A 15,421-nucleotide genomic window follows, 5' to 3' on the forward strand; every position below is an offset into this window, starting at 1 on the left:
ACGAGGGAAGATCCTGTTTCTCCTTCCTGGACCACGCTTTGCTTCCTCTTCCTCCTCCCCCATTTTCAAGGTTGTCTTCTCCACGTTCCCTTGGCCTCCTCACTCTTGCCCTGCACAGAAGACGTGCAGCCGTGAATTTCTATTTCCCACTTCTGTCCCCCATTGCACACCAGCCTTTCCAGCGGCCAGCTGGATACCTCCACTGAGATATTCCCAGAACCTTGAAATCAGCGTCTGGCTGTGCCCATTTCCGTCTCATTCCTCTCTCACGCTGTCCATCTCTCCTGCTTTTCTTCCTGTTAACGTGACCACTGCCCTCTCCAGTTTTGCTCCTGCTGTTCCCTTTGCCGGCATGTCCTTCCCCACGTCTCACCCGGGCCCACCCCCAGACCGAATACCTCTGTCCCCCAGGTTCTCCCGTTATGCCCTCTCCTCGGAACTCCCATCAAGTTTGATGTCTTTCTTGGTGATTATCTGTGTCCGTGGCTTAGACCCCCGAGACAGTCCTTGAGATGTGTCTGGATCACCTTTTATCCCCCAGTGCACTTGGCTGGCTGCCCTGCACGTTCTACTCAGTCGATTTGCTTTAGTGAATTAATTAAACGTGCTCAGCTGGCTAGTGTCATAGCAGTAGCTGGTGAGTTCCCTGTGATGTGTATTTGTGGACAAATGACTTAACTTCTCTCCAACCCAGTTTTCCCTCTAAGGTAAGAATTACGTGTCTCGCAGAGTTTTTGTAAAGATTAAATGGGAAACTGTTAGTTTGTTTTGTAAACTGGGAAGTCCTTAAAAACTAAAGTTTGTTTTGAGGGACAGCCTCCAGATTGTTGAAAAGTCATTAGAGACCCTCTGCTTTAAGACAGCAGTTTTTTTTCCTTTGAGGATCTGTATTTTTTTTTTTCCCGATGTCACAAAGTCAGACATCTTAAGGATTTTGTTGTTGAGTAGTTTTCAAAAATTTCTTTCTTTTTTGACATTCAGAAAACATTTATTGAGCACCTGCTATGTGTCAAATGATGTTATAGAAACTGAGAGATGGCAAGATGAATTTGACCTACTTTCTGTTCTTGCCGGGCTCTTAGTTTAGCCATATGGACAGACACGTAAACAGATAATTATGAGATAATCGGGTAGGTATGATATTAGAAGTGTACAGAGGGCAAAGGGAGCACAGATTCAGAACAGCCAGCTCCCATGGATGCATCTAAGTATCATCATAAGTTATCCAGTGTTAGCTTCATGACTCGCCAGGAAGGTAGGTGTGTCAGGAATGATCATCTCCAGTTAACAAGGGCACAGACAGGAGGGGTGGCTTTTCCAGAGCCACATACTGAGACACTGTTAGAACTGGGTGTAGAACCTGGGTTCCCTCCTCCGATCCTACTTCCTCTGCCTTTGGGATGCAGGGAACTCAGCGTGGCATTTGGCTGAGTCTTTATGGGCTGTTGGTTCCACAGTAGTTGCTGATGACTTACTAGCTCCTAACAAGGGACTGAACTCTGCTTCCCAGGAGAGGAGAACGCTGAAGGCCGATTCTCAGGTTCTTTGACTTCCGCCTGGGAAAATACAGTACCCTTTAAGCTTTTTGGCCAACTTACCATCTTACTTAGAAGATCAGAAAGAATGAGGAATGTGATAACATTGTGAGGCCTCAGGATAATAACGGACCTTTGAGCCATGGGTAAATTTTGATTTTATTGCCCTTCTCTCTGGTTTTATAGAGAAACACACATGGGCTTAGAATTGGCTTAGATTTCCTCCGGAGGAGGGTTGCCTCATAAAAATAAAAGAAAAAGGAAGAACAGGATTGTGTGCAGAATTGTTTTCCAAGGCATTTTCATTGATCCTCCAGCCTTGGAATTACCTTTTATGTGGTCATTACTTTTGTGACCAATCTACAAAGCTGTATTCCCTTTCTCATTGTCCTCAATTACGGTGGAAATTAAAAGATGGAAAAGATGATAAAGATTAGAAATAGAAGATGGAAAAATAAAACTAAAGATAATAATAATTCAGAATCACTCCCGTTTGTCTGGTATTATCACTTTCTTCTTTGTAGAAAATACATTTTCTTGAATGCCTACTTTTGCAAAGCATTATGCTGCCTACAAGATGTATGTAGTGATTTATTTATAGTCCTGTCTTGTTCCACAAAATTTCTGAGGTGACTTACGAGAAAAACAATAAAACAGCATAATATAAATAATAAATAAAGAAATGAGAAACAGGAAAAACACAAATTAAAATAGAATGTTGAAACTAGGAGGAAAAAATAGGCTACAGATAGGCAAACCATACGGCCCTCTAGCTTCTGCAGTTGGGCTGCAAATTTGACCTTGAACCAAAGTGAGAGGGGAATACAGTCAGTGGTGTAGCACTTAATGTCCTCAGCAACATCTTTTTGTATAGAAATTTTTCTAAAGTCTCCCTAAAATTCCCTGCTTTCTTATATAGAATATATCAACATATGGTCTCTCTATAAAGGCATACGTAAGCTTTTCTGTAGGATTCAGGATTATCCTTGAGAATATAAGGTTATTTAAGTTTCCTCAAGGATTACCTAAGTATTATTAGGGCTGTTTGCCCCACAGTCTCTGATGTTTTTGAATTCTCGACTCTGGTGACCTCCCTCCCTGAGTTTCGCTATTTCAAGGTTTGCCCTGCTATTTAGGACACAGAAAAACAAACTCATTAGAATTTGGGGTAAAGAGAGAGCAAAAAGGCATTGCAGGAGGATCTGGAGGATTCTGCTGTGGCTAGGTACATAACCTTAGGGAATCGGTTGCCTGAGATTGAGATACTTTTTCTTCTGGGTTCTCTGTTGTGAGAGCTGAGATAACCAGATAAGAGATCTCTGTACACATGAGGTCTTCCTGTAACCAAGATAGTAAGGACCCCTTGCATGTGTGTCATTGTATGCTTTGCAAAGCACTTTCACACTCTTTATCTCCTTTGATCCTTTAACTCCCGTGCAGAGTAGGTTCAACAGATATTAGATATTAACCACTTTCCCAACAGAGAGATTGACTTCGAGCCCAAGGTTAGAGATTTGGAGCTGATGGAAACCCGAGTTTCTTGGCTCTTCTTCAGTGCTCTTGTAAATTAATCAGTTAATAAATAGATGAAGTTATTGGGAAAAGTTTTCCAGCGAAGGTGAAAGCTGAGGTCTTCCCCCTGTGACATCCATTCATTCAACAAATATTTATTCGTATTCTACGTATCATTCATGTTCTAGAACTGGGGACTAGAGTAGAGACTCAGACACAGATCCCTGCCTTTACAGAGCTCACATTTGAGTGGCATTTGAGAAGAACAAATAAGCCACGTGGCCGTCTAGCGAGAGAGATGCATGCAAGGAAAGCAAATGATACAAAAGACAGGAAGGGAACCACTCCAGAGAATCAGGTTAGGGTCCCAACAGGAGCAAATGACACACTCACATGACCATCATTCAGGGCAGGAATATCAACAGAGAGACCATTTACAAAGGTGTGGCCTGGCAGTTGGGGATGCCAGGGTAGCATCGTGACCTGGAATTAGCGGGAGAGCTGTTACCATCTGTGTACATGGTTCCCTGTGCTCTACAGTAGGACCTTGTTGTTTATCCATCCTATATAGACTAGTTTGCATCTGCTGATCCCAAACTGCATGTTTAACCCACTCCCCAGGTGACTCTCAGGGACTCTAAAGGTAGACAACGATATGAGTACAGGATGGGCTGCCACAGGCTTCTTGCCCTGCCTACGTCTGGGAGTGGGAAGAGTGGTCCACGTGCTGGCCTTCTGGGGATCTGACGGTTGCTTCTCCGAAGTCCTCAAATGAAACCAAGTCTTCTCTGTGAAGGGCTTAGTCTTTGTTGTGGGTTTTCTAACATTTGCTATATGGACGTTCACCGTTTGGTCCCTTTCAATGTCCTAGCCAGCAGTAGGGTCTCTTGGACTTCCTGTTGCCTTTTTTTCTTTACTTTCTTTCTTCTTTGGTGAAAGGAGGGGCAGCAGGATAAAAATTAGCAGAAGAAGGCAAAGAAAGGGGAGCTGACCTTGAAAAAGGATCGGCATTTGGTGACTGTCTATAACTTTTAATTTGGGGTGGTTTGTTCTGTAACCTCCCCAAGAGCCAACTCACCCTTTCTCTTTTATTTACCTGGGAAGTGAGGGATGGTGGGCTGATACACACACCATGTCCAGAGCCTGGAAGTACTTGTGAGTTTGGGATCCGCAGGGTGGTGGTAGCCTGTAAGTCATCCCAAACTTGGCCCAGCCCGATGGTGCCTCCTAATCAACATAATGTCAGATCAGTGGTTGGGTTCAGGACTGTGCCAGTTCACCCCATTCTGGAATGCCTTTCAAGTGTGCTTTATCGTGGAAAGAAGCCCAAGCTTCCTTCACTGACACCTTTCCTGTTCCTTCATATGAAAGTTGTTGCCTTTTCATGGACAGAAAATTACAGCTTAATAGAGCTACATTTTCATAGATATTTTGGCATCAGAGCATTTAAACAAATGTATGCTTTGGGCATCTCCCCTCCCTACTCAGGAGACGATGTCTTAATTATTTTGACCGAAGCCAGACCATGTTGTGTGATGTAAACATCTGGTTTATCATTCATCCAGCTGAACTGGTTTATATTTTGTTAGAAGAAAAGGCTTGGGATTAAAGGCATTTAAGTAATTAAGCACACGTCAAGACAATTTGGTGATGGGTAAATATAGTCTCTGTTCAATGCACTGTCTGGGGGGCTCTGGTTTAGATTTACGTCCGGCTGGAATACAGGGATGAAAGCAGAACGCCGGGCAGACTGGGCCCTGTTCTGGGGGGAATCAAAACCAAATGAGTTTTCAGGGGTTGAGCATCATGCCTCTAAGTACCTGTCCTGGTGTTTGGCCTGGAGGGGCACAGCTGCAGTTCCGTATCACTCGGCAGCACTTGCAGGTTTTAGGAGATTCTCACTTTGGGAGGCGGACCAGAAACTGTGCTTTGGGTCAGGCTCTGTGTCCAGGAAACCAGAGATGTCTTGGAAGCTAAATGCGAAGCCTTAGGTTTTATATTATGAGGGTGTTTTCAGGTACCAGTCCCAGGGCCTGAGCCCACCCTGCTCTGGTCCTTGACCCTGACCCTGTATTTGCAGAGGACCAGTGTTGCTGGGCTTGGCTGAATCAGCAGAGCTGTGGCCATTGCTGGGCAGAGAGAAAAATGTGAGCCTTTTCCCTGGGTAATTGTGGTTCTAAGCAACAGATACGAAGTACCCGGTGACCTGAAGGGACTTTGGGGATCAGTAAAGAAGTCCTCGGTGGGCCATGCTTTGTTTGGGCCGAGGCACAGCTTCTCTTTGGGGCGAGAGGGGAAGGAAAATGTTCTCAGTGCTTTCTCCTTATGGCTGGCCCCCCTTCTGGGAGTAGGAGGACAAAAGATTGGGTCTCTCTCTCTCTCCCTGGGTCTAGAGCAGAGAGGAAGGACTTTGGATGTCATCCTGAAGAGGAAAGCTTTGCCGTTATGGCCAGATGGAGGGTGCATGATGGAACCAATTAGCCCTTTTTGCTGAAAAGAAAGGAAAAATTCAGAATTTCAATTTTCAAAAAAATTTTCAATTTTTTTTTTTTTCCTTAAAGTTTGATTATTTTCTTCTTTCAAACTGATTTCCATGCTTGTTTGGGGGTAGAATCTTGGTGTCTGAAGTCTGTGGCTGAGAGGCCAAAGCAGTTCCCATTCTTGGGTGAAGTTGTGGATGAACAGTTACTTTTCAGCTTGCCTCTCCCCCTCCCCATTCCTCTTCCTTTCGTGTCCCATCCCCTCCCTCTGCCCAGCAGCCACTGACGGAATGACGCCTAAGATACCACCTGAAGAGGGGGAGGTGCACAGCCATGGGGCAGAGACACAGTCAATGACAGCATCTTGAAGCTCTGGTTATCTGGTTTAGGACAATTCAGGTTTGATGACCTGAGTCGTCTTGGTTCCTCTCTTTAGGAAGCAGACTAGTCAACCAGAGTTTAAGTTTCCTTCATCAGCATGGGTTGCCAAAGAAAATTGGAGTAGCGGGTAGGTGGACGCCTGAGAATCATGGGAAGAGATGCTGAGATCACGTTCGCCATAGGGCTGCTTACCCTTTTGGGGAACAACCGTTATCCCTCCCGTGTTCCCAGCAGTGAGGTGGGAGCCATGGGAGACTCCCGTGAGAGGGGCGTGCTCGCTGCCTCAGGTACCTTGCGGGCCTTTGGAGGGCACCAAACAAGGCGTGAACAACATTCTAGAAGTGAAACTGGCATTCACTGCCAAGGAACTTTATTTCAGATGAGACGTAGGGTGCATAGCTTTAGACCTCCGACGATTCGAGATCTGTTTTGAAGCCCTGGTGGCAGGACCCAGGAGTTCAGGATGTCGGCCCAGTGCTCTCAGATGCTGGGCTACTCTCTAAGCAAAGGCGAGAACTAGCAGGGGAGCTCCACACCTGCTGAACTTCTCCACGCAGTTTGGCGACTGTCTTCAGGGTATATGCTGCCGCCGTGGCAACCAGGGTGTGGGTGTGGGTGCAGGGACTGGGTTGGGTAGTGCGTGGGGTGGGGTCTAGCTGGAGCCCTGCCCGCCTGTGATGCTTCAGCCTGTATCCATGTTGACAGCTTTGAACCGCCCCCCGCCCCCTCCTGCCTTGGGATCCCTCCCCTTGATGATTGTAGGGTGGCTTCACATTGCTGTGGTTACGGCTCTTGAACTGATTAATGATGCTCAGGGTGAAATTGTAGTCCTCGGAGGAAGACAAATCTGCAGCTCCTTCAGCCCCGGGGCACCTCTCCCCAACCCGTACTCCCTATACCCACCCTCCATCCCCCATCTCCCACCCCCCCTCCCCGCCCCAGTTATTTCTGATGTTTTCTGTGCATGCCGAGGAGGAGACGTAAAATCAGGAAAGGACTGGCCCTTGGGTGGCGCCGCAACCCTGAAATCTCAGCTCTCAACTCACTGGAAGAGTGGCCGCTTCTGCCAGGCGCCCCTGCAGCCTCCTGAGGGCCTCTGCTCCCACGTGGGCCCCTGGCCAGCCGTTCGGCATCCCAGGCAAATAGGGGCATGATTTGAGGAAGAGGAGGCTGATGGAGGGAGGAGGATTGTTTGAGAACCTCTGAGGCTCCGAGCACGCGGTGGGGCCCTGACTGTGTGCGGGAGGTGGAAAACCATGAATTTTGATGAGTCACTGTCGTCTGGCTTTGTCACGCGGCCTGGCCGTCTCTCCAGAGTCGTGTGCAAATGCAGATTACTTAGCATTTGGATGTCATGCGTGTTTCCCTCCAAAATCGAATTTCTCCTCTTCACACTACGGTCTACAGTGTCTCCGGAAAGAATGGTTCAGGGCAGAAAGCGTGCTTGAGACAAGTGAAATCACTGTGTATCAGAGACCCCGCCCCCTGCCGCCCCACTGCCCCCCACTGAATGTGCATCCCCGCATCCCCGCAGGCAGGGTCCTCGAGCTGATGAGATATGATCCCTTCCATCTGGGAGCCAGCAACCCAGGGCAGACTGTCCTGAGTGACAGAACGTACAGGGCACGTTATAGTCTCTGAATCCAAACATGAAGGAAATGAGGGAATAATAGTGACTCTGTGCTGAAATGAGCTTCTCTGTGGTGAGTATATTGGAGTTACAGGGACGGAGCCACTCCTTCACGTAACATCTATTTAGTAGGGTCTGCTGTGTGTGTGTCCGGTGCTGTGGAATACTGTCGGGGTTAAAAAGAAGTGGATCCCCTGTTACGCGGTTTTCCAACTTTGTGGTCTCAGGACCTCTTGACACTTTTAAAAATTATCGAGAGCGCCTACAGGGCTTTCATCTAGGTGGATTATATTGATCAATATTTATTATATTTGAAGTTAAAATCGAGAAAAGTTTAAAGCACAAGGATACACAAGACCACATTCCATTAGCTGTCCAGGGGTGATGTCATCACAGGTCACAAAACTCCGCTGTAGACTCGTGAGAGAATAGGAGTGTAAAAGCAGACAGTGTCTTAGTACTATTATAAAAATAGTCTGACCTTATGAACCCCCTGAAAGGGTCATGGGGACACCCGGGGTTCCCCAGGTCACACTTTGAGAACCACTGCCCTAGGGATCTAAGGGTCCAGGCAGGTCAGTCGTGGGCCATAATGCACGCTGCCTTGTGAAGGAGCAGGGAGGGGCCAGAAATGAGTTGAGATGAAGGGCGGTGGGATGCTCTGACGGACATGTTTATTGATTATAATTACAGTAATCCCTGCGGTCATTCCTACGCCGGTCACTGAACACAGATATTCTCAGCGCACAGCTGTGGCCATGGAGGAGGTGGTGGTGAGGGTTCCGGGACCAGAGGGATCTGAGTGTATGAGGACAGGACAGACGTGACGTTTGAGAGAGCGTATCTGCTATTTAATCATAACTTTGCATTTGGGAAATGAAAAAATACTGTTCTTATACTAAGAAGTCAAGCCCGAAAGGAACTTCTCGACTGGGAGGACCTGGAGGGGTAGGGGTTCTCAGCTGAGAGGTGGGGCTGGGGGAATTAATATTTATCAGAAGACCAAGGTCAAGTTGAGAAACCCCTGCCCTACAGTTACCGTTTTCATCTTCCTTCTTCTGCAGGTATTAATTCTCTGATAGCAAATAATATCTACGAGGCTGCCTACCCCCTGCATGACGTGAGTACCACCTCCATCAGTCAAAAGGGTGAACACTGCAGGCGACGTGGTGGATATACGGGCAGGGAGGCAGGAGGGAATGACGAACCACCTGGGCTGGCTCTGGACCACTTGTGAATGAAAATAATCCCCAGTTGGTTTTTGCCTGTTGTCTCAAACTGTTTCTGTTATTTCCCCGATGGCAGAACGAACTGGTTTTTGTCTGGGCTTCCCCGCACTCCCTGCCTTGATTTTGGGGAAAGTGTGAGAAGACAGATACGGCGTGTGGAGGGTTAAGGGGAGATGGGGAAGGTGGGTGGATAGCGGGGAGTGCAAGTCCCAGACCCGGATAATAACGCAGGCTGGACTGTCAGGCCCTCAAATGACTGAAAGTGATATTTTATATGTGATAGCTTTGTGTGGATGTGAAATTCCTCATTCTATGCGAGGATGTATTAAGTGTCAGATCTTTTTTCTATCTTGACATTTTTTAAGGATGTCTCTCAAAATCCCTTATACTGTTGTTTGGTTAAGAAAACAGAGAGACTGTAATTAAAGCTTTTCTTGGCTGAGAGTAATGTTATAAACTTCCTATAACATAATGCAGTGATATTCTTCAAGATGATTTGTGAGGAACTGAACTGGCCCGTGAACTCGGTGCCCCTAGGCTGCCCTGTCCACCCCATCGGTCACTTTAGTATATGCCCCACAGCGGTACCAAATGAGACCCCTGGGGTGGGGACCCCTGAGTGCCCGCAGGAGTTTCCCAGGTGACCTTTTCTCCTCGCCAGCAACCTTGCTGTGGGCACACGGGAATTGAGGTTCTGCCGGGTATGGCCAGGGCGCAGGGGGGTTTTCCTGATGTGCTAGTCCGTTTCCAGGTCGGGCTCTGCTGTTGCATTTGCTGTGAGGAGGTGCAGGGGGGGGTCTCTGAGGCCTGTAAGGGGAGCCGCCCTGGGTGAGAAGCTGCCCACAGGAAACACAGCAGGTGCTGGTGACCAAGGAAGCAGACCGGTGTCTCCTTACGTGTCATGCCCTTGACCTTCCTTAAATGGAAATGAAAGAAAGGGATAACGTTAGAAAATTTAAAAGAAAACGCTTTCTCTGTTTTTGATCATTCCATTGGCCTTCTCCTCCTACAGGGTGAATGTGATAGTCCAGGGGATGACGTGAATGACAGAAAGGTAAGCCAGCCTGCTGCTGCGCTCGAGGACCACGCAGGGGTGGGGGGCTGCGTAGACGTGTCCTGGGTGCTCTATTTACTGCTTATCTATCTCCAGCCGTTCTTCCACAGCTCCCTGTCCCCAGGCATTTGGAAGTATGAGGGCATTTCTGGTCGTTGACGTGACTGTGTATGGGGGTGCTACTGGCATTTAGTGCCTGGTGGACCGGTGATGCCAGCCATCCTGAAATACATCCCACAGTCACACACACAGGCAGTGTCCCTGCCCCTGATGACAAGAGAGCTTCGGCTGAGAAACACTGAGCATCCACATCCCTTCATTGATAGATGGGGAAACTGAGGCACAGAACGATTGTGCACCTTGCCCATGAGAACACTGCTACCATAAACAGAGAAGGGGCTAGTGCCCCTCTGACCCTCAAATCTAGTGTTCCTGCTAAAAATATACCAGCATCCATGCCGTTATGGCTTGTCTGGGGAGGGTCACCCTTAAGGGATTCTTATCCTCTCCGTCGAGGCAGACAGGTGGGGTACAGCCATTCCCAAATGATAGATGGGAAACCTGCTGCGTATTCCGGGCAGCTAGAAATAGGTTATATTTAAGGGAGGGAAAGGGTTCCCTTTGGAGGATCCCCCCTATGCCAGTCACAGCTCCTGCCTGGACAGCTCTTGTCCCCAGCCCTCCACCTAGATCCCGTTTCTTCTGTTTGCTGGTACTCTAGGAGCATGGGTACCACCCTTCCCACCACGGCATGATGCTTTGAGCATCACCCAGCCTCTTTAGTGGGGGCTGCCCGTCTGGCCATCATCCCCTCATGCCATCTCCCACCCAGGTTCCCCAGCCTTCAGCGACTCTGGTGAACAGAGGAGGGTGGGCGAGGGTGGGCAGGATGAGGAGTAGAAGCCCGCGTACCCCCTCTCCCCGCCCCGGCTCTGCTGTCTGGAAGATCGTTCATCCCCCAAGTTGCTTTTGAGCAGCCTTCTTTTTATCCAGCCTATTAGTCCCTGTTATGAAGTGTTAAGTATTAAAAACATAAAAAGGTCTTTTCCAGAAATACTGCTGTGATTGCTTACATATGTCCCCTGCTCTGCCTGCCCAGGGAATCTGCTGTAGTTTTTCCATGTTTTAACTTCATCTGTTTTCTATCTGATGCTAATAGTCTCAGTGGTGTTTAATTTCCTGAAAAGTCCCGGATCAAATTTAAAGGAAAAGGAGGAAGCCTTTCTCCCCACATCTCACCTCCCTGGCCCCAGCCATTTTCTGTCCTCCTACTTTTTCTTTTCACATTACTACCCTTTAAAGAGTGATCACCACCTACTGCCCACCTAAGAGACCTCCTGCTGGCTGGGTGGTAACCCTCAGCCCCTCAAGGTAGAACACTTTACAGGAACATTCCAGAGATCAGGAACACACAGTACTCCTGGGAGAAATCAGCCAGCCCCCCGTTTACCTGCGCAGAGGCAGAGAGAAGCAAATTGTAGACTATCCAAAATACATGTACCTTTGCCTGGAATGATATTATATTATTGTTAACAATAAAACCTTTTAACAAAATGTTTCCCTCCCGGGAATTGTTTTGCTTAGGCCAATACTACTTCCTCCCAGTGCACACCCCAAAGGATGGAATGGGTAGAATCTGGCAGGCAGAGGGAGACCAGCCAGGACAGAGCTGCATCTCGGTGGTTGCTCGGTGAAGGTGGACAAGTGTCTTGGGAAGACAAGCAACCCATTTCCTGTGGCTTTTCCTCGGGTTTGCCAGTCAGTCCTGGCCTCCTTATTTTCCTCTGCCAGGGTCATGGTTAGGGAAATAAACTTTGCTGTGATGGGAGATAAGAGAAACCAGGAGTGAGAGTGAAAGCTTTTTTCTGTCCATTTGGCTTGGGAAACGGATACCCAGCACGGCAAGGAGACTGGTTCCAATGTCCATGAAATGATTGTCCCGTCAGGACTAAAACGCTGGTGTTTAAATTCTAGCCAGTGCTACCACCAGGTGGACACGGTCTTTGATGTATGGCAAGGGGACCTCTCACTGCCGTGCTGGCTTCCTTCCTAGAGCTTCAGAGGCATATGGGTGGGCCCTAAAAGGTATCTTGGAAGAACCAGCCGAAAGCTCTGAATATGTGCAGCACGTTTATTCGTATGTGTTACATTGTAATAGTCTAGTGTTCTTCCAGAGGGCTGCGGGAAGGATTTTGGTTGGGAGCAAGGGAGAACCCTTGAATTTGGTGCTGGAGGAGGTGGAGAAGGATTGAGAACTGATGGGCGATCGCCCCTCTGGGGGCCTTTAGGGGTGATCCGCCCATCCTGCCCGTACCTGGGGTTCGCCTCCTTCTTCCCTGCGATTTGTGGCTGTTCCGGGGATATGCCTCATAGGCGGAGAGCGATCTTCCCCGCAACTCGCCTAGTGCAGCCTGCAGTCTCGATGACTCAGCTCCCTCCCAGAGCATAATTCACGAGAGGCTCCCTCCCTCTGGAGAGCAGGGGTTTCTTGCCTTTCTAGAGAGCTGAGCTGTGAGGGTGTGGATGGGCCCCTCCCACTGCCAGCAGCCACCTCATTCCACGTCCGCCAGACTTACCTGCTTTTCTCAGGCATCCCAGGGGAGGGACTGTCACCATCTTCCAAGGGCTGACTGAGTCCCACCAGCTCCCCGTGGCTTCCCTGCCCACTTACAGGGAACCCAAAGCACAGGCTGGAAGATACTCATCTTAAAGTTTAGAAGCTTTAGCAGTTTCTAAACCCTTGGTCCTGAATTTTCCAGCTTTTGCAGATGATTATCTTCTCTAGTGGGCAGTTAAAAAGTCAGTCTTGTCTTTCTGACGGGAAAGGTACCTTTCTTCTTGGTTTCACTTGAGGACTAGTTTTCCCATCCTGCACAACTCCCATTTTACTAACGGGGAAGTGACCTGCCAAAAAATCCAACAGGTCATTGCAGGATCCGGGGGTAGAATTCCGTCCTCTCCCATCCTGGTCCACCGTGTCCCATCAGTGCCTCTAAGCCGGCTACAGCTGGCGTCTTTCTGTCTGTCCCAGGTCCAGCTGCTCCCTGAGGAGCTTGTGGCCTCAGGGAGGGCCCCGAGTCTCATGCAGCTTGCTGTTCTCTGGCACTGCAGATGGTTTTAACAGTTGGGTTCTTCATAGTCTCATGAAATACTTAAACCAACTGACCCACTGTCAGATGTGAGCCTAGGAAGCCGACCTGGCCTCTTGTATGCTCTGATCCATCAGGTGTTGTGGTCCCCTTGTTGCTTCCTGCCCTAAAGGTTTGGGGTCAGACCCACATGCTTGGAATTGCATCCGAGGCCTCCGAAATAAGGCTCTGTGAGGAGGAGCTGCAGAGCCTCCTGACTCTGTTTGCAGGCTTGGCCGGTAGGTGAAGAGGACATGGCGTAACTCTGAGGGAGAGAGTGTATTCGCTAGGAGCTCATTAGAAGGTTCTAGACTCTGCAGGCTTAAAGGGACTGTTGCAGGTTACTCTGGTTGTCCTCTTTCACTTGGCGCACACAGCCTCATCCCTGCTGACTGCTGGTCTGTCCCGGGACCCTGTAACCCGGGGCTTAGCCCAATCCACCTGGTCTCGAACTGTGTGATTAAACATTTGTAGAGACGGGGAAGGGTCTACAGCACCCTCCCTCCCCTGCAGGGCTGTGCGAGCTGGCCACACGGGGGTCTACAGCACCCTCGCTCCCCTGCAGGGCTGTGCGAGCTGGCCACATGGGGGTCTACAGCACCCTCCCTCCCCTGCAGGGCTGTGCGAGCTGGCCACACGGGCGGTGTGCAGGCATCGTCGCATCACCTCCCAGGTTTGACGCCCTGGAGCTCCACCTCTTCCAGGGGTTGCCTGGTGATCTCCTCTGCTGTGTCCATCTGGCCCGTCTGGAACCACTCTTGTCAAGATCAACCATGGGTCACTGGGTCCAGGGTCACTTCTTGGTTCTCATCCAGCCTGACCCATCAGCCGTATTTGACCCAGATGCTCACCTTCTTCCCTTGGAATCCCATGGTCCCTTGGCCTCCAGGACACCACCCACTTCTAGTTCTGTGGCATGTCACCACTGTTCTCTGCCTCTTCTGCTGTTCTTCAGTATCCCCTTGACCTCTGAACGGCGGAGCACCCAGGGCCCAGGCGTCACGCCTCTTCTCTACCTCTCCCTCTTTGACAGTTGCATCCGTAACTTGATGACTTTACAAATCATGTCTTCTCTGACTCTGGACTCTCCTTTGAACTCCAGACTTTTAGATTCAGCTGCTCACTCTGTATCCCCATGTGCACATCTACATGGCATCTCCAACAAACACCTCCCAAATGGAACTCTTGATTCCCCCTCCCTAGCCTGTTCTTCCCCATTTCAGTGAATAAAATCACCATCTACTTGATTGCTCAGGCTTCGTTCTCATTTTCTCTCACCCCACATCCAATCCAACAGTAAATCTTATTGACTCTACCTTTAAAATACAAGCCGAATAAACCCCTTCTCACTGCTTGTCCCACTGCCTCTGTGGTACAGGCACCATCACCCCTCCCCTGGACCATTACAGTAGCTCCCCTACTCCTATACCAGCTCTCACTCTGTTCCCCCTGCAGCAGCCAGAGTGAGCCGTCTACACTCTAACAGTACTAGATCATATCCCCACTACCGACCCCGCTGCTGCCAACCTCCTAATGGCTTCCTTCAAAGTCCAAAGGTCTTTGCATGGCCCACAAGCCCCTGACTGATCGGGCCACCCCAGTCCTTTCTAACTGGGGTTATGTCCCAAAATTCTCCCCTTGTTCAGCCCCAGCCTTCTGGCTTCCCTCTTCATCCTAGGACATGCCCTTTCCTCTAGGCCTTGGCACAGAAGGAGTGTTCTTCTAGCTGAAACATAACCCCCCCACTTCCTTCAGGTCTCAGCCCAAATGTCACCTCCTCAGAGAGGCCCTCCCTTGCCATCCTTTTTTTTTTTTACATACCTATCAATAATTACTTTATTTTTTAAATTAATTTATTTTGTTTTTTTATTTTTTACCTTTTTAAAAAAATTTTATTGGAGTATAGTTGAGTTATAATGTTGTGTTAGTTTCAGGTGTACAGCAAAGTGAATCTGTTATACATATACACATATCCACTCTTTTTTAGATTCTTTTCCTGTATAGGTCATTACAGAGTATTGAGTAGAGTTCCCTGTGCTATACAGTGGGTTCTTATTAGTTATCTATTTTATATATAGTAGTGTGTATATGTCAATCCCAACCTCCCAGTTTATCCCTCCCCCCTTTCCCCCTTGGTAACCGTAAGTTTGCTTTCTGCATCTGTGACTCTATTTCTGTTTTGTAAATGAGTTCATTTGTACCATTTTTTTAGATTCCACATATAAGTGATATCATATATTTGTCTTTCTCTGTCTGACTTACTTCACTCAGTGTGACAATCTCTAGGTCCATCCATGTCCCTGCAAAATGGCATTATTTTGTTCTTTTTTATGGCTGAGTAATGTTCCATTGTATATATGTACCACATCTTCTTTATCCATTCCTCCACCGCTGGATATTTAGGTTGTTTCCGTGTCTTGGCTGTTGTAAATGGTGTTCCCTTGTCATCCTATCTAAAATAGCACCCTACCC

General features: G+C 48.5%; 1 protein-coding gene and 1 long non-coding RNA gene across 7 annotated transcripts in view; one reads left to right on the top strand and one right to left on the bottom strand.

Moving 5' to 3' along the window:
• LOC309641530 overlaps positions 1–15,421 on the bottom strand; it is a 462,249-nt gene that overhangs the window by 112,992 nt on the left and 333,836 nt on the right. The window lies entirely within an intron of this gene.
• ANO2 (anoctamin 2) overlaps positions 1–15,421 on the top strand; it is a 348,333-nt gene that overhangs the window by 103,148 nt on the left and 229,764 nt on the right. For all 6 annotated transcript variants that reach the window (XM_082421522.1, XM_082421524.1, XM_082421521.1 and 3 more), the window contains 2 exons: positions 8,603–8,658; positions 9,780–9,821. In XM_082421522.1, the coding sequence (XP_082277648.1) occupies positions 8,603–8,658; positions 9,780–9,821 (98 nt within the window). The remainder of the gene's footprint in view (positions 1–8,602; positions 8,659–9,779; positions 9,822–15,421) is intronic.

The sequence above is a fragment of the Balaenoptera physalus genome (assembly GCF_965194825.1).
Source record: "Balaenoptera physalus genome assembly, chromosome: 13".
In the NCBI taxonomy this organism is placed as follows: Eukaryota; Metazoa; Chordata; class Mammalia; order Artiodactyla; family Balaenopteridae; genus Balaenoptera; species Balaenoptera physalus.